This window comes from Cariama cristata, unplaced genomic scaffold (assembly GCF_000690535.1).
Source record: "Cariama cristata isolate BGI_N322 unplaced genomic scaffold, ASM69053v1 scaffold4026, whole genome shotgun sequence".
Lineage (NCBI taxonomy): Eukaryota > Metazoa > Chordata > Aves > Cariamiformes > Cariamidae > Cariama > Cariama cristata.
Genome location: NW_009623651.1, coordinates 62,099 through 81,893, shown reverse-complemented (window position 1 = coordinate 81,893; position 19,795 = coordinate 62,099). Strand labels below are relative to the sequence as shown.

The window sequence follows — 19,795 nt, the reverse complement described above, 5'->3', positions numbered from 1 at the left end:
ATAGCAGAGAAATATTTGGAGGCAATTAAATGTTTTCTCTTGAACTTAGACTTGTTCCTTCTAGTCTATAGTGGAAGTTGGATTTGTGCTGTATAGCTAGTTAGGTAAATTTTTACATCATGCACAGTAAGATTAATTTGTGTGTGGATACAGCAATACGATCATGACTCTTGCTGTCTATGCATTTGATTAGTCCCACTAAATTCTAGGAGACTTCACATGTGAAATAGATTACTCACCTACTTAAATATTTGTAAAGCTGTATATATCTTTTTAGCTACTGCAGGCCTGTGTAAGTTGTAGAATGTTCCGCTTATTTTGTTTTTTGTGTTTTGTTTTGTTTATTATTTTTCTGTAGTGTACTTCAGTGCACAGAGAATATCAGCCCAGGAGACTCTTCAAGAAGTTTTCAGTGCTCTGTTTGCAATACTTCCTTCAGCTCAGAATCGAGGTTTTGTGTCTGAGTTACTGGACTGCTGTCATATCATTGCTGGCCTCCCTTTGCATGTTAGCTTTCAAGCTTGTTAGTTTATGTGAATCCTAACAGTGAAAGAAGTTTATGTGAATCCTAACAGTGAAAGAAGTCAAATGCTTTCATTCCTGTTTACTGTAAGTAATGCATGAGGTGGCCTTGGAACTCTGCAGTGCAGCATGCGTTAAGCTCAGAGTACTTGCTGTGTGTCTGGTTTCTGTAGATACTGCTTTATGTGTGTGTGTTTGTTTTTTTTTCACTGGTTATCCCGTATAGTTATGAACAGCACAAGGAGGCATGCAGAGGGGATGCCAGATTCATATGCAAGGCAGATAGCTGTGGGAAGAGATTCAAGAGTAAGGATGCCCTGAAAAAACATAAAGAAAACGTTCACAGTGGTAAGAAAGAGTTTAATGTTTCTTTGGAAAGAAAAAAACCTCTAATGTGTTCCTACCCTTAAATTTGCAAATCAGAGTAAATATTGTCTTTGGTTTCTTTTTTAATGGATTCATTTGTATCAAAAAGAAAATTAAGAAGTAACTAATTGCGAGAATAACTATTCCTCCTCCTCCAGGGAGAAATTACTGTATACCAAATGAATCATTAGTTTACTGCAGAAAATGTAATAGGAGTCTGGGGAAGCTTAGACTAGGCAATTAATAGGTAAAGTGAAACATTTCAGTAGTGAGGAAAATCAACTACTGGCACAAACAGCTACAGGAAGTGGCGAGTTCTTGATCTTTTGGCATTTTCAGGACACAATGAGATGTCTTTCTGGAAGACATGCTTCACAAACGATTAGTCTTGATGAGGGTATTGCATAAAATTCTATAGCCTCTGTTGTGCAGGAAGCCAAACCAGACAATCCACTAGTCCCGTTAGGCCCTAGCGTTTTTATATCTGTGCACTGTGAATCAATAGTTTTCAATCAAACTTCACTCTGTTTTCATGAAAGAGCAAAATACTGCTCTCAGGTCCACAATGCAGATCTCAGTTCTGGCATTCTGCTCTCTCTGCATGTCCCCTCTCATTGTCAATGGAAGATCAGTCTGTGTGGGGACAGCAGAATACCAGAGTGCAAAGAAAACAGTCTTTAGTTAATGATGACAGCACTGAGATGTTTTGTAAGATTTTCATTACATGAAATCTTTCTTCTGCCAAACTCTTAGAGCATACAGAAACCCTTCCATAACCACTCTTATAAAGGATTATCTCCTTTTTTCAGTAAGATTTTTTTCATCGACAAGCATTGTTATGCTTAGGCTTAACTTTGGTCAGTTACATAGTGGTGTACAAATTCCACAATTCTCTTGAATGATCCCTCCAGACACGTCTGAGAGCAGATGCCTGGAGGATATTTTTGCTCTGCCTGCACAAGGAGCAGAGCTTTTATTTTACTGCTTGGGGGTCATAGAAATCACAACCGGCGTCAGCGCAGGAAGGAAAATAACCTACTCCTGTGGAGGGACACTTCTAGAATTCCTTCCTGCCTTGTGTTACCTGGAGGCAAGGGGAAGTAGAAAAGGTTGTTACGTGTGTTGCCTGTTATGCAAAGCTTTGAACAGATATTGACTGTCATCTTTCTCTTCTCTGAAAAGATCTCATTAATGTTCTTGTAAGTTGAAGTACTTAAGTATATTCCTGTATTTAGGAGTATATCAGTATATATAAATATACGTTTTATAACAGCAAATGCATATGTGAGATTAAGCACTTTTTTGTGCTACAAATGTAAGTATTGAACCAATCAATTGACTAGGCACATTGTAGTAAGAAGAATCAACATAAGAATCCTTTAGGACAGGAAGAAGAGGAAAGATCTGAAAAATTGAGCTGGAAGCCATCTAATGAGTTCGTTTATGATCCATACTTCCTCTGTGCTTGACTAAGCAGTACTCCCCTCCTCTTTTGTTCTAGGTCCATTCTTTTTAGTGTTCAATGTAGTATGAACATTTTTTGCATAAGCTAGGAAATATCTTGCATGGGCATGTAATTATGAACAAATAACTAGGTTTGTGGTGGCTTTGTCTTGTAATAAAATAGCTTTGTGGGTTACTAAAATGAATTTCAAAAGGTAAATAATAGATAAACCCAACTAAATGCTCTATCACTCTTTAAGGCAACTGCGAAATGGGAAGGAAAAGACATCTGGTAGATAACCTGTAGCTTGTTTTGTAACTTACATTTTAGACGAGATTTGAATTCATGATCTGATGCTAATATGATTTCCCTGTCTTGTTCAATTAAAGACCACTAATGATATATTATTTTCTATAGTAGAATGCTTGATGCTTTCTGAATAAAGAAAAATGGGAAACGGTGGTTTTGACTTCAGTTTGGGATCTTTTTTGTGATTGCTGTACTAACTCCTGTATTGATTTCTGGAAAAAATCAACTGCTCAGTTAAAGTGAGTTTTCTTAGTTGTAAATTGTGCTCTCCATATAGGATTGGTGATGTGTGATAACATCTATTTGAAGGTTTTTTTTTCTCTTTATTGTTCTAGTTTTCTTGATTTACATTCCATCAGTAACTTGCTTGTTGGACACCCACAGAGAACTCCTGATATTGAACACTTTGAAGATGGGATACAAATGTAAAAATCTTGTGTCAGTCAAATGACCTGTGAAAAGTCACAGGCTCAGTGGAAATATTTAGGTTCTTTCTTAGCACTTCCTTTTAAAGATGTTGGTGGTATTTTGTTTCTGTTTCAGGAAATTCTAGGAAGAAGCTGATGTGTTCAGTGTGCAATAAGAAATGTTCCTCAGCAACAAATCTCCAAGAGCATCGAAAGGTCAGTAAGATGAAGGCTAACCCACAGCAGGCTTTGACTTCACTAAGATGTGAGACTGTGGTGCTTAGGTCACTTGAAAGCTGCTGGTATGCAAACCTTTCTAACCATGAAAGAGATTACCCAAAACCAATGTGTTTTACTACGGGTATTTATTTTTGTAATTGCAATTGGTTAAACTTGAAATCTTCCTAAAGTTTTAATGCTTTTTTTGCCAAATACAAAGATGTTTGTGCTTGTATCATTTATGCATTCTAACATGAAGTCCAGGTTGCCTGGTGTTCTTCAGCATTCTTAAACTCTAAGCTAAATGTAAAAGTATGTTATGTAGTGATAGGACACATACAGACCATAAAATAAGTTCATGAGCCTTCGGGTTTTGTACGAAATACAATCAGTCTTTCTTATTACTTTATGACATACCGGTAGGGGCGTTATTTGTAATTTAGTTATGCAGTAGTAAAAAAATTTCTTCCTCAAAACCAAATTTTTAATATCTTTTTCTTTATGCGCATAATCTTTTATAACCAGAACAGGAGGGGTTAACAGTTTGAAAAGCATCTATTGGAAATAAGGGGGTTCATATAGAAATACAGATGGACTATGAATATGAGATTCTGAATCCGTTATACCCAAAGGAAGTCCCTGCAAGATTAATTTGATAAATCACTAAAACCCAGGAGATTCTGTTTTTACAAAAAGCTACATTGTACTGTTTATCAGATTAACTGTAAGTCTTTAATAATGCTCTGGCTATAACCTGGATCCATTGAGAATATGGATGAGATCAATTAAAATATGTTGTTGTAAAGGAAATGGTGGGGCCACTCCTTTTTAATTTGTTTTTCTCCTTGCTTGTATTAATATGCCCTGCATTTCTTGTCTAACAGGGCTATACTTTGTCACTCCGCAGACCAAATTGTGGTATGCCTTGCCACATGTCACTGCAATTTTTACACATCAGTGCACCTTATGTTGGCCCTGAAAATGCAAAATATCATAGTTAGTGTGGTCATTTTATTAAAATGTTTGTTTTGTTTCAGTAACTGTAATTCTGTGTCTCATGTTTTGGATTTGAATTGCTCACAGGAACTTAAAAGTCAGCATGTACATGTGAACGGCACAGGCTGCCAGGCCTCTCCACTGAGGCTCTACTGTTGTTTAAGTGGAAAGGGAAGAAAAATTCAAACAAATGCCAAAGTTTTTGGTTTTTTTCCTAGGATGATGCAGTCAGAGTTGGTAGTGCTACACTTTCTGTACTTGTAGGTAGGCTGGGGGCCGGGTATGTCTCTCTTTGGCTGTACAGCTGTGGGGTGATTTTCTGATTCTTGTTGTAGGCAGGTGTTTTCAATGGTAAAGCAGCTAATTTTCCTGATAAGAAAGATTAAGGACACCTTTGAGTGTAAGGCAGTAAAGCTTTGTTGACTTTGGAAAAGGTCGTAAAACAAATATCTGTATGAAATGCAGGACTGTGCTTCACTGGTAAGACTAGTTTGTGCTGTTGCCTTTCCGGATTTCTTAGCGAATTTCTTATATGAATTGGTAAGATTCCATTAAAAATCATTGTTTGTTCTAAGAGATTGAGAGTGTTTTCTTGTTTATGAAAAATCCTTGATTCTTTCTAAACTTTCTTTGTTGTGGAGCTGGGCTTCCTGCAAAATTATGGTGAGGAGAGTCACTGTTAAATATCATCTGTGATTCCTCACCCCGGCCCCCTCCACCTTTTTCACCTGCCAGTTCTAAGCAGTTGTTTTTTTTCTCTGCCCTTTTTGTTAAACACTAGGCAGTGCTCTGTTCTACTGTGCAATCTTTATTTTTCATAATTACTATGAAAGCCATAGAAAGGTAGAGAAAATGAAATTTTGAACACCACTTTAAAATTGTCAGTAACATTCAATAATTTCACTTGGATGCCAGATTCTCATGTCCTTGCTCCCTTGAAGCACTGCCTTCCAACAGACAGTTTCATCCAGTTCTTGGAGTGGTAGATTGAAATTCACATTAGTTTTTGGAAAAGCTGATCGTGGATTACTTGTATATTCAAAGTTTTAGCTCAGTTTCACCCCCAAAACTCTTTTGAATGAACTTTTGCTTTTCAGTAGACCTCATGAAAATCTGAAGATTGTCAGTCCTGTAAGTGAAGGAGTATATTTATCTGAGCATATATTAATCTTGTTCATATGCTTGCTGTTTTGTATAGCATTTAGCAGGTTGTTATCTGAAAGCGTAGCTCTTCAGATGCCTATGGAACAATTGTAAGCATGTTCTGAGTTTAATGTAACAGAGGTCTATTTTGATAGCTGTTACAGCCCCCTAATGAGACTAATTTTGTTACATGAATAAATCGTTGCATGAGCACTTGTCTGTGGTATTACAGCCTATATATTCACAGACCATGTTACTTGACAAGTTTTCTTAAAATAAAAATATGTTTGAATATCATTATTCATAAAGATATTTGCCATATTTTATTACTGTTGTTTACCATGTAATTGTGCGCTTTTCTAAAGAACTGATTAAAGAGTCCCAGCTGTAGAATATATGCTTGATAGCTACAGCTATTTAATGCACATACACACAAGTCTGTGTCTAATTCTTTTCTAAACAATTGATTAAAGAGTATCAGCAATAGAATCTATGTTTGATAGCTGTAGCTTTTTAATGCACATGCACGAAAGTCTCTGTTTTGATGCAAATATGTTCAATGAGACTGTTTATTAAACAATGCTCATAAGTTGAAATCGGACATTTGTACAGTAGTAAAGTGTAGTCTGAGTTCTGAGGTATTAAATATTATGTTTAAGAATGTCTTAAAAGTTATTTCAAATAGTTGTGTCAGGGGGGATTTTAATAGCACTTGATTGCAGAATTATGTAAACTTCAGTCAACAATCTAAGTAAAAATTTTGATCTTTTGCGAAAGAATGGAGTAGTAGGTTGTGTGTGCATATATGAGAAATTAATCTGAAATGCAGCTAGGTAAACAGAATATTTAGGATAAATGATCTTCATTTGAGCTTACCATCCGATTCTGAGCATTTCATTAGGCATTAGGTCCAAAGTGTGCGAGTTTGCAGAGATTGTAGGAAATGGCATAACCACTTTTTAGTTTATTAAAACATTTAATTTGCTCAAAAGTTATTTTGTGAGTAGCAGCATAAAAACATGAAGAGGCAGAATACTTACAGAGAATCTCTTTTTGATGTTTTTTTGTTTGTTTAAGTGGAAATGTTAGTTGAGCTGCTTTACTGTGCTGTCCACAAGTGTTTTTCATTAGAATATTGTGTTGAACCTTTGATATTTGTTATTTTTAGCTGCTCGATTATCCTACAGAAAGTCTATAGAGTTCTTCAAAAAAGCTTTATGAAATGTGATCTCTGCCTGGAAGTTTTGCTGCAGTTCCAGGAAGCTGAAATGTATGTTCAGTTGCGCTGTAACTAGGTTGAGGGGAAGCTGCCAATCACAAATACAATACAGAGCAGAAGGTGAATGGTAATCTTGACAGGTGGAAAACTACACGTGTGTTGTGATTTTGAGGAACAATAAATAACGCAGGATATATATTTTTTTTAATTGAGCATCAGAAGTTGCAGGTCTCAACTACCTTTTCTATTTTCCTGACATTTAGTCCTCAATGACATTATGTGCTGTGATGTTGAAAATCCTACTAATACTTACTGCGTTTACAGTTTCAGAGGCGCTGCTACCCCTCCACTGTCTTGCCTCTAAAAGCTTTTAAGATAAACAATCCTGAAAGAGTTTGTTAGTACTTGTTTTTTAAAATTCTTACAGCAGTTATGGAGTAGTTAGTGTGTTGTTTTTCCTTATGTCTTACTGACTAGAAGAAAATGTTCTGAAAAGGTAATTTGCATCTGTTTTTTTTAATGCTTTCATAATAATGATATTTTAAATGGATTTGATATTGCAAATTTGCATAACCTCTGTTTCTAGATATAGTTATAGTGATAATTTTTTGCTTGCAATTGAATATTTTTTGAGAGATACTATTGTTCACCAAGGAACTAGCAAGAGGGAATTCACAGAATATTCATGAGTATTAGTATAGCTACTGGCTAAGAAGTAGTTACGGTCTGTTAGAGAATTTCTGTATATGCAAGATGTGTGATCTTGTTTGAGACACATATTTAATTGTCATTAAACACTCATTTTGCAGGTCCATGAGATCTTTGAGTGTCAGGAATGTGACAAGAAATTTATTTCGGCTAACCAGCTAAAACGCCATATGATAACTCATTCAGGTAATGTACAAAAATAACACAAACCTATATATATGTGTATATGTATTTAATGTATATTGAATTTTACCTGAATTAGTTTCTTATAGATGGCTTGATGAATTTTGTGGTGTTGTCCTGTGCTGTTCAAACAAATCTCAGGTTCCAAGGCAATCATCTAAGCTATCCTTTCTAAGCCTTTCAAAAATCCAAGTGTAACGCTATAGTTCTCTTCCTGTTGCTGCTTTGTCAAGCTGTTTTCTCATGTTAGCTGGGGTAGGTGATGTCAGTTAGCTGGGATGGGGCAAAAGATTGCTACTTGGCTTATAGAGGAGGTGAAGAACCGGTGGTTGAAATTTCATGTTGAAGAGAAGAGGATGGGAGCTGGGGTATGCTGTTAGACAGAGATCTGTGATAAAAAGGGAAGCATTCATTCATATATATATAAGTGGACTCATGTGCAAATAGTTTCCAGTCAGAGGAAAGCAGCTCGTACTCCACCGTTTCACAGACCACACACAAATGTTTCATTGTGCCTGTCCTCTGCCAGAACAGGTCACTGTGAGTGGGGAGTGGCCTCTCCATAGGTTTGGCAGGATGACACAAATTGGCTCTGCCAGGGTTTCTGATCACTGCAATCTAGTGTTTCTATGACTTTCACTGCTGATTAGAAACATAAACCAACACAATGGAAATACAAACATTGTTCTGTCAAATACATTAGCATTTAAAAAATGCAGGTTTTTACAGCTGCACAGGCTTATAATTGAACTATTTCCTTGGTATCAGTCCACACCAAAAGCTCATTTAATGTAACATAATCTGTATCTCAGAGGCTCCTAGCTTTCTTTTCACACTTTTGGATGAGCATTAATGTAGTTTAAGTTGCAGTCACCAGTTGAAGCGTAAAGGCTTTTTGCATAGGAACTTTCGGTTTTGGAAGCTAATATGTATATTGTTAATTAAGTTTTAAAACATTTAAACTGTCATGCCCTCTTTCACATTTGTAATCTGGAAACAGAGTTTTTCCTCTTTGAAGTCATTCTCTTTTGATTTAAGCTAATTAATCAGAATTTAGTTTTAGCAATGATTATTGCAAAGAATGTGCCAATTTCTTGAGATACACCATGGCTCATCTTTTGTGAAGTGACTTAACTGTCTAACATAAAGGGCATTAGATGTCTTTCTAATTGGTTTAATCTTAATTGGGTTGACTTAATTGCAGAAATCTCTCTGAGGAGATGACTGTCTCTGCCTTTCATCTTCTCCCCCTGTATAAACAGGAGATTAAATGTCCCCCACTCATTTTCTGCAGAAAAACGCCCCTACACCTGCGAGGTTTGCAATAAGTCCTTCAAACGACTTGATCAAGTGACTGCACACAAAATAATACACAGTGAAGATAAACCTTATAAATGCAAGCTTTGTGGAAAGGGATTTGCCCACAGAAATGTTTACAAGAATCACAAGAAGGTAAAGCACTCTGCTGTTGTTGTTTACAGGTCTGCCAGCCTCAGATTTGCAGATTATTTTTTTTTTTCTTTTGAGTGGTTCATCATTAAGCTCTGGCATGCTTATAAACATGGGATTAAAGTATTGGAGATTTTTTTTTTTGTGTGTGTTCTTTGTTATATCCAAAATCTCAAAATACTAAATGAATTCTAGTTTAAAAAAAAAGTGAATAAGCAGAAGGAAATCATAGTTGCTCAGTTAAAAGCATCAAATAAATCCCTATTTTCAAGTTTCTGAGTTTTTTTGTTGTTGTTTGTTTTTGTTTTTTTTTTAAAAAAAAATGCCATATTTGAATACAACTAAGTGTGGTCCTGTTGCAGTCATTGTTGGACTTAGCAGCAGATACTTTCAAACTGTACTGGATTTGCACTGGGTAGTGTTCACACATTAAAACATCAAAAGGAACGTTACCTGAAAAACAGGTTCATGAAGGGATGTTCCGCTTATGTTGATTTAAGCTCAAATCTGCTTGGCCTAATTTCTAGACTATCTGTCATTATGTTTAAACTGGGGTTACATTTTTAATGGCAAGGCTATATCCTTGACTGCTGTTTCAGAATTACAAGACTACAAAAAAGAAAGAAAAAAAAAATTACCTGTATGGTTCTATGCCCAGTATTTGGAACCCTTTGCTTTTTTTTCTTTTTCTTTTTTTTTTTTTCTTTACAATTTTTGAATACTATCCCTTTCTTTCCCCCTTTTGATGAAACTGATATACCCATCCTTAAGTCTTTTGCAGTTTGGCTCATGTTATATGCCATCTGGGAATTTGGCACAGGGTCTTTGCACCATCTCTTGCACTTTCAGCCATAAATCATGTAAGAGTAATAATAATGCCTCTTGCAGGATGAAATGGTGATGACTGTCTAAAACAGAAAGCGTTCAGAAGCCTGCTGAAGGACAAGATTAGCTCTCATATATGCTGTAATTGTATCTTGTGTTTTAGACTTCATTAAGAAAATGGGGCAGAATCTCACAAATTGGATATATTCCAAGGAAAATGTGTAAAATACTATCTGGAAAGATACTTCTGTATCTTAAATGAATACTTTTTACATGTTTCTTTATGTTAATTTACGTTTAATGACTGGTAGGGAGTTTGGGCTGAAAATGGACTTCAGGATTAAGTATGAATGAGTAAACACTTTGACCCAATTCTGTGTTTGAAGCAGCAGCACCACCACTAGCATAAGCAAGGATTAGAGGCTCCACTTAATGGAAAAAATATTAAAATTTAGACAGATTTAATGAGTACCTTAGAATTCCTTAAAGCATGTTGGAATACTTATTTCCTGAACCTGTGTTTACATAAAGTTTAGCCAAACAGCTGTGAATATTCACCCATCCACATTTAGGTCTCTGATTTCACTTGTTAAATGAAGAGATGAGCATGAGATGCAGGAGACTGACATAGATGACCTGAATTGCCTTTTTTAGACACGCCTCTCTCCATTGAGTAAACAATGTAAACAAGGAGAGGTAGTAGGTAACGGAGGGGAGTATGGATGTGTATACACAAAACCAATTGTAAGGTGTAAGTCAAGGATGTGGTAGTTTGAGATGCCAAATTAAGTTTTAGGTGCCATGATTTTGGGAGGGCTGCACTGCTACTGGGGAAGAGGATGATAGTCCTTTGCTTGTTCACAGGACTGTTGATCCAGTAACAGTGGAAATTTAAACCTTTATTGTGTATCATACTTCTATATATTTCTTCTGCTCGGGTCTTTAATGATTCTTTAGGAATGTATTCTTTTAAGACACCCTCGTAGGTTTCATTTTATTTTGGAGGAAGAAAAGATGGACTCTGAATAATTTCACAGTGCTTTGAGTGCCAGGAGGCAGTTACTGTGTTAGTAGCAGGGAACTTAGAAACTTGCAGTAGGAAGGATGAGTACAGTAGTTAAAAACGCTTAAATCAAAAGCATTTAACAGGACACGTGATTTCAAGATTAACAGCAACACGCTTGAAAAAACTCATTGGGTTTTACAGCAGAGCTACATACTTTTTATTTATAATAAGAAACAGGATACATATGCATTTTGTACCTTTGAATTCTTGTCTTGTGTTTTAGATGGAAACCTGTTGTTGCTGTTGTTTCTGTGATTCCTATATGGGAGTTATTTAATCTGATTTTGTGTTGGAAGTATCGGAATAAATATGGCTCCCACAACATGTGCTTTTAAACATCTTTCACATGTGGATGAATGTTGGGTCATTTCAAAGGTGCAGAAGGAGATTACTTCCTCACATTTCACAGGACTTCACTGGGAGATAGACAGTGGAGTTGCTCTGAATGTATCTGCTCTCTTCCGCTGAGCACTGTGACGCGAACCTTAACTTAGCACTCGTTATGCCCTTATAGTTATAGATGCGAGAGGCAGGAGCTGTTAGCCTTCCTGTGGTACCCCTCTGATGGACTGCTTCTGCATGCAAGTCCTATGCTGCTCTGTGCAGGTGCATGTGCAAGCTTGCTTTGGCACTCACTTGGAGATGTCAGCACTGAGAAGTGTTATGCAATGTGGAACTAGCTCAGATGTCTTTTGAAAAAGCTCAGACTATATGACTAGGTGATCATATGAAGAATACGGTTCCGTTTTTCTAACAAGGGAAGAGAATAGCGTCTGAAATTGGGGCAAATGTAATATTGGATTGTGCTACACTTAAAAGTAGTCACCTTTCATCCAGGTCAGATTGGATGAAGGTGCATGTTCTGTGCCGTATGATACAGATTACTTCCATACAGGAGAAAGCAAAGTTTTTGTTCTATCTGCTCCTTTGTTGCTATGTATAGAGGATGAATTCAGAGAATAAAATATGAAGATATGATGGTGAACAGAACTAGGTCAGCAGACACAGGGTTTTAAAGGGTTTATGGTTAATCCAGGTTTATTTAGTCCTGGGGAGCATAATGAATTGAAACAACTGTATTGCCTCAGTTTCTCTATTGGGAATAAGTAGCCTTGGGCTGGGTTTAAGCATCCACAAATGCTATGTAGGAAAGGCTGCCATGAAACATTCCATAAGAGCCCATCCTTCATTGCTTTTATCGTATGTCTGTCCCCTGCTCTGACTGAATGGAAGCCATGTCTACTAGTAGGATGGAAAAGGACAGTATTAGAACTAATATGCTTGTTTGGGGGGATACCTGTTCTCATTAAGATTTGCATGACTTTTTGTAATAGACCTAACTTGTTTCTGTACCATTCACAGAAGAGACAGGTGATCTGTGTACCCTTGCATGTGGGTATGCCTATTAGATGTTTTTCTTTGTAGTGAAGTTAAGATATGCAGATGAATAGTTGTATTTTGATCAAAAGACCAGGAGAACTGTCAAGGAGATGCTAAGAAAGAGTTCTGTACAAATCACTGTGCTCTTCAGAACTATCACTCAGGTGATAAGTGTTCTAAAACAGGGCATTTTAAAAATAAACAACATGAATTTTGCGCTCGTGAAAGGTGCCAGATTGACAGCCCTAGAGACTGAACCCTTCTATTTATCCACAGAACAGGTACAGCACAGACAGCAGCACTGCGAGCTTCCCCACAGTGTCTCATCAATATGTCTCAACCCTGTTCTGGAGGAACCACCTATTGAGGTGAGAAGGTAGTTCAGTCTCTTCATGTCCTGTCAATCCTTGGCCTGACTGCTGAGACTGCCAAGCAGGGTGTCGACTAATGCAGACCGTGATGTAAACCTGTAGAAGCTGGACTGAAACATTCAGCAGATTTTATGTAATGTGTGATATATTCCACACGTTTAATGGTCTTCCAGTTGCCTATTTGCTTTAATTGATGTAGGCTGAGGTGAAGGAATTGACTTTTAATCCAAAGTCTCTGTATACCTTTGCAAGTACTCTATAATATTTTGGTACTGTTGTGTATGTAAGAGGACATTTGTGTTAAAATCAATCTAGGTTCAAGGCCCTCAGTCTACATCTAAATAATTATGCTGACTCCCCACAGTCCCTTTTTTCTCTCCATGGTTTAAAGGATAGCTATAAATGTCATACGGTATTATGAATAGTAGAAATCAATTATATAAATATCTGCTATGCTAATATTTACCCTTAGTCTACAAAATTAACTCATTTACTTGATTTTCTGCATATTATGAAACACTTACTATCCACCCCCTTTTCCTCTTGGCACTGCAGCTTCTACTTAAGTTCCTTGTGAGCTAATACAATGTTCAGACAGTGATGCTTTAAAAGCTTGCTTTCCTATACAAAAACAGTAGGAAATTGGGTAGATAATAAACTGTACAGGTAAATTTACTGTCTATAGTGGGACAACACTTAATAGCACTAGGAAACAGGGAAAGTGCTTTGAAATTTACAAAAGTAGAATGAAGCTGGATCTTTCCTAAGCTCTAGAAAAGAAATCTGCTTCAGCAACTCTGCAGTTTGAGAGATTCATCCAAGCTTAGCCTTTTATTTTATTTATGGCTTTGAGGCTGTTTCTCAGCTATGACGAATTTTTCTACAGCAAACAAAAATCTCAGTACTGATACTTCTATCTTTTTTTGTTTGGTTGGTTTGGTTTTTCTTTTTTTTCTTTTAATACAAGAAGCTGAAACGAGGATATGTAAGACTAGTCTCGTGATTTGAGAAATTTTCTTTCCTAAATTTTAGATACTGTCTTGAGATAATCATATCCATTTTACCTTCAAACTTAACTGAGAATAAGGATTTTTAATTTTAAAGCATTTATTCATATTAGTAAATACTTAAGGCCAGTGTTAGTACTGATGAAGCAATGTAACTGAGCTTGTTTGTGTTTTTTTTCCTGGTTATTCTATATTTTTGTTTCTGTTTACGTGCACACCTCATGTAACACTCCTGAGGACTGGAAGGTATATTTATTTGGTAGCTGCTATGCTGACTTTCAGGATTCTGGATAGTGGCAGAATGATTGTTTTAATTCTTCATCCCCTGATGTTTCAAATTGCTATGATATCCTCTCCTGAATCCAATCCAGAAAACAAGTTATAATTACTGTAATGAGAGCTAATTGATTTCCCTGAGCCTTTCCTCTGACATGTTGTCTTTCATCTGCAGACACATTCTGAAGAGAGACCATTCCAGTGTGAGGAATGCAAAGCTTTGTTCCGAACCCCATTCTCTCTACAAAGACATCTGTTAATCCATAACAGTAAGTGCCAAGTCAGAGAGGAAAAAGAACTTCCTCAGTTCTCACGTTTGATTGAGAAAAAAAGACATACAACACCTTGCTCCAATGTGCAACTTGCTATATTAAATTAGTATTAACATTCAACTCTAACCCCAGGGAGTTAGAAAATTCAGAGCCAAATTCAAACATTGTCTTTAAATGCACTTAAATGTAAATCCAAATATACTATAGAAAAATCTAGCAAGGATTTGAGGTCTGATGACAAGAGGTGTATTTCTGCATTAAGTGTGATAGTGTTACCTCCATTTTAAGAAAGGAAAAATGGAAGCAGAGATAACTTATTGGCTTACTCAGCTTTTGTAGGTAATCCAGTTTAGAGCTTGAAACAGATTCTTTCTTCTGTGTCAGCCTAGGCTAATGTTTTCTGCATCTGGCATAGAACTAGCAACCCAGAGAAATGCTGTGACCATTTCCCTCATGAGTAACTTGCTCTTGGCATTCTGTACTATTTTTTAACTGAAGGTGTAAAGATTTATTTTTGGTGGAATTTTCTCTCTCTTTAGTATTTACAGAACCCTAGACTACCATTCAACCCTGTGAATGTCAGCAATTTAGATTTTGGAAAATATTCATGATCTAAAATCCTTGCAGCTTAGAGGACAGTACTTTGGGGCATATTTACATTGCCATAATTAAGAAAACTATAAACCTTTCTTTTTTTTTAATCCTGTATAACCATGTTTCTGTTACATGAATTATTAGACTGGTGTGTTTAGTTGGTTCTTTTACAATTATCTTTCAAAGCTTCTGCAATTTCATAAAGCATTGAATTTTGTAAAATCTTTTTCCAATGTTAAAAATGATGGGGGAGGAAAGTTACCCTGTTCAGTAATGTGTATTCTAACGAACTAAGCATTTGCAGAATATCCAAAAGCAGTAATTCACAGCAGATTTGTAGGCCTTGGTAAAGACCTCTCTAAAAACATATACTTTGACTTTTTTTTGAAGAGGATGGGAGCTTAGGAAATTTGAGATCTTTGAGCTAGGGTTGTGATTTGTGGCAGATTTAGCTGTTCCTGAACCACCACTATTTAAGTAAATATTAAATATATGAGACTGTGAACTGCTATATCAGACTGTGAGCTGCAGTGGCACAGACACTGTCTAGTCAGTCTTGCTTGGTGCAGAGAGAGATGTATCTTGCTGAAGGACAGAGTAGGTGTTTGAAGGTCGTAACTGCTGCCATCTTAGCTAAAACTGTCTCCAAAATGAGTTATAGTCTTAAACTGGTAATATTTAGTGTTTTTATTAATCACAGGGAAGATTTTTAAACCTTTTTTTGCTTACTTTGGGGAAAAAAAAAAAGAACCCAGCAACTGACTGACTTAACAAGGAGGCCTTAATACTGCAGAATATAAGTGGAGCTTTTATAGTCATACTGCATCTCTCTTGTCTGTAGACTCCTATAAAAGAAGTGTTGACAGACCAATAGCAAAGTGAAAGTCATTACTAGGATGAACTGAAGAATAAACAGTTTTCAGTTCAAGACTGTTATTAAAACAAGGGGCTCTGCTGTTGTCTGAGAACTGCTTGTATTCCCAGTGAAGAAATGTAGAATTCTCCCCCTCATGACCTAACTCTGAGACTGACAAGTGGTGCTGCCATGATGATGACTCTCTCATTTTTGAAATAACTCAGAATTATAGGCATTGTCCTGCTACAGCTGGATGATAGTTCCTCTCATAGCACTGAAATATACCTGTTCTATAAGGAGAGGAGAGAAACAAAGCAGAATCTCTAGGTGTGTTTAGCTGGCTTTACTGTTCTGTGCTGTAAGAAAGAAAAAATTGTTTGTGAAGTTTGAAACTTCTAGGAAAAAATGAAGTTCAGCCTGCATCACATACTTTTTTAAAATTCAGTATCCCTTTGTTGTTTTAGAATTGGGCACTCTTCAGAATGATACAGAATTGTTCAAATTTTATTTTACAAACAATTTACTGGAAAAAATTATATTTCATAAACTCACTTTTCACGTGTTCCTGTCTGAAATTGGAAGAGGCATCATGGATATAACTTTCAAAATTCAAGACCAAATATGTCTAACAAATAATTAAAAAAAGACCCCAAACTCTTTTTTTTCCTGTCAGGTTCTAATTGTGTAAATGTCTTCTGAGAGTCAGACAAGCTTTTTCTCTTAGGCGTGCTGCTGATCATACTTACTGATCATGGTAACTGTGTTCTCCTTATGTCATTGGCAATTCTGGGGCTAACCCTTTATCCTCAACTGTGGTGTTTATCATGTATCATATATACTTCCTAAGTGTATGGTAGCTCATACTTGGCTGATACCAGCTCATGAGGCCATAAGGGACCTGGCTAACAAGAATGAGTGACCCTGAGTATTTTTGCTTGGATCATTCAGTTGTCTAGAATTGTGGAGACATGCATGAATAAGATAGCATGTGTTGAGAAGAACATCATCCTTTTTATATATTTGATTTCCAGAGTAAAAATCTACATGCAGAATGTTAGTTAGTAAGAGGAATACTAATTAGCTCAGTCTACAGTGGTCAGCAGAAGTGGGCACTGAAATTGCTCATTTCAAGTAAAGTACAAGTAGCCCTGATTTTCGTTATCTTGTTTTGTCATAAGGAGAGTACATCAGTGGAGTAGATAAAACCAGTCCTAGGAAAGACACTCACATTATGTTGTGTATTTCTGGGGGAAAGCACCATAGTATATATTACATCAGCAGTCTGTTTCTGTCTTTGGAGGCATTTATGGATATGATATCGTAGTTTTATGTCAAGTACTCTGAAAAAGTTTCCCTCCTTCAGTGGTTTCAAGCGCTGAAATCAATGATATGCTTTCTTGTTTACTTCCATTCTCTAGAGTGTCTAGGCCTGAAGAGAATCTGTGTATACCTTTGGCTATTTTGTAGCAAACCTCTCAATCTAGCACGGCACAAACCTATTGACTGAAAAAATATAACGGAAGTTCTTTCTTTGTTTCTTATACATTAATATTAGAAATTTATTTGGTAACTTTAATATTACGCTTATCTGCCAAAGGCAGTGGAAAGAATTTGGTTTTTGGCGGTGACTGTTCTTAAGCAGCAGACATATTCTTACATTTACCATATGAAATCTGTTTGCTCTTTATCACAACAATGACATATCATTGCATAGCTCTGTTTTTTCCTGCAGCGGATTTCCAGAGCTGTTCAGGGAGTTTCTAGGACTCGCATCTTGTTGCAAGTGATTTAGACATTTGCTTTATGCTGTTGAGGAGCTTTCTGAAACTCCTTCCATAGTTGTGTATTAATGATTTTTTTTTTTTATTAACTTTTCACATATCTTTGTCTATGGCTTAAAAAAAAAAAATAAACAAAATCCAAGACACATAGACTGTTCAGTGAGCCAACTGTGAGTGGAGACAGTGTTCTGATGGCTTGTCTGTAATGAGATACAGGGTTTCTGCTAAATAAGGAGGATGAGGAGAAACACGTTGTCTGCCTTCATCCAGGACAACATTTGAAAAAAATACCCAATTATAGGTTTCCCATTACTTTGCATGTTGAAAAAATGTTGCTAAACTGAAGCCAGGACTTGGCTAAATACATACCTGGTATTGCAACTATTTATAGTTGAAGAGTATTATAATGTGTACACACAGAGGAGAGATATCGTTGAACAGTATTTTAGTTCTGAAATTCCCTGACTTTGGAGGTTTTTTATTTGAAAACTAGTTCTTCTTTTACTACCTTATTATTTTTTGTTGTTGTTTGAAAATCACTTTTCTTCTCAAATTGTAATAGAAGTGATAGGAATGATTGCAAACAAAACTTTAAGATAAAAAGGACAAATCCTCCTCAAACTCAAGAGATGTTGAATCATGTCTAAACCATAAAAATATTGTGTAAATTTATTTCTTACTTTAGAAGACATGGCAATTTGTTCAAATTATGTCTGGTATTGCTTTCTTATTTTTTTTTTTCCCAATTTATATTCAGACTTGGAGCTAAGTTATTAAGAGATGGGAAGAAACAAATGACCTAAAAAAAAAATAAAAATCCATGAAACCTAGAAGCTCCTCTGAGAAACTTTTAAAAGAAATTACTTGAATATTTTTCCTTTGTTGAAGGAGTAGAAAATTGAATGTTACTTTAGTAAAAATAGTAATGACTTCAGTTTGTTGACAGGGTAGTCTCATATTCCCAAGATGAGGACTGAATTGATTCACTGAACAGTTAGAAGCAGTATCAGTGTTAAAACTCAGCATAACAGTATTTTAAATTGCATCCTTGTTGACCTTGAAAATTTTTCAGAACAGCTACACTGGAACCATTTTAGGATAAGACAACTTAACACTCTTAATAACTTTTAGCATATTCTTCTTGTCATCCAACACAAAACCACTTTTGTTTCCAAACCAACAGAGTGTGAGAGGTTGGGCAGGCAGTTATGGTTGATCTATGGGGGAGAAAAACAGGTTATCTAGGCTTTGAAATGTCTGTGGGTACTTGAGGCACCACTGTATTGATAAGCTTCATTTGTATTTATCACATGTATAATATATATAATAAAGAAAAAAGTTTTTTGGTGCTTCAACATGTAGCATCAAATGGGCTTTAATATGCAGCATACTGAAATCAATTTCCATTCATACTGGCCTTTGCACTGAGACCAAGGCTGGGGTGATTTTATCCTTTAATGAGCTATAGCAAGGAAATAAGCGTACTTCTACTTGTGTGTCATTGCTACTGGAAAAAGTAGCTTGTGCTTATACAAGTCTTGATCTTATTCATATGGATCAGGAGTCTGCAGATTGGACCTCTGCCCTGAAAAAGAAGTGGAGGATAGTCCTTAGATGATGGTGATCTTTCTCTGAGGTGTAACTACTTGAAAATGTTTTTAGGATATGGGCACCTGATTTCTGGTTTAGACTGTGGATTTCTGAATGAATACTGTGTTGCAGATGTTTAATTCATAATTTTAATCAAGAATTTAACAAATAGAATATTCTGTTCTGCATTCACAGTAGCAATAAAGAGACGGTTCATTGTAAGGATTTCTCTGAAGGATCACATGTCTGTGTGGGTTTTTTTTGTTGTTTTTTTTTTTTTTTTTCTCTCAAAAGATGTATGCAGATTTTCAGAATACAATGTCTTTCCCTCCCTTTTAGGTAATTCACTGAATTTTAAAACTATTAGCAATATTAACCTGGCATCTACTATAACCTTCAACAACATTACCACAGTTTGAACAGTAATTCTGCTGTAACACTTAAAAGTTATTCATTTTTGTCTTACGAGTTTGCCTCTACTGATGTGAATGTGATAGGTTACTCAACACAAGTATTTCTTGTTTTGAGAATTCCTTTAAATTCTGGAAGATGGCTCTTACCATTTAAGTTTCAAAAAAAATGAAGCCTATTTAATCTTTTTGCTTGTTGTTGTAAAAAGAGTCTGTTAGTGGAGGTGCTGATAAAACCTGTGCTCTGTTTCACTGGGAGCTATTTCCACTGGTTGCCATTTCACCTTTGGCTGTAGAGTTTAATCTCACACTTCTGGCTTCATTGTTGTCATGACTATTTTCTTAATTTCTCAATGACATTTTTACCTGATGTGATGTTCCTTTTCTTTCTATTCTCAGGAC

The 19,795-nt window shown here is 36.1% G+C and overlaps 1 protein-coding gene across 1 annotated transcript in view; it reads left to right on the top strand.

The window, feature by feature from the left end:
- Positions 1-19,795, top strand: part of PRDM5 (PR domain containing 5) — a gene marked incomplete at its 5' end in the record, with an annotated part of 67,930 nt that overhangs the window by 12,680 nt on the left and 35,455 nt on the right. Inside the window, 6 exons of the mRNA XM_009702814.1 lie at positions 359-451; positions 749-870; positions 3,185-3,264; positions 7,435-7,519; positions 8,811-8,968; positions 14,066-14,159. Of these exons, the coding sequence (XP_009701116.1) occupies positions 359-451; positions 749-870; positions 3,185-3,264; positions 7,435-7,519; positions 8,811-8,968; positions 14,066-14,159 (632 nt within the window). The remainder of the gene's footprint in view (positions 1-358; positions 452-748; positions 871-3,184; positions 3,265-7,434; positions 7,520-8,810; positions 8,969-14,065; positions 14,160-19,795) is intronic.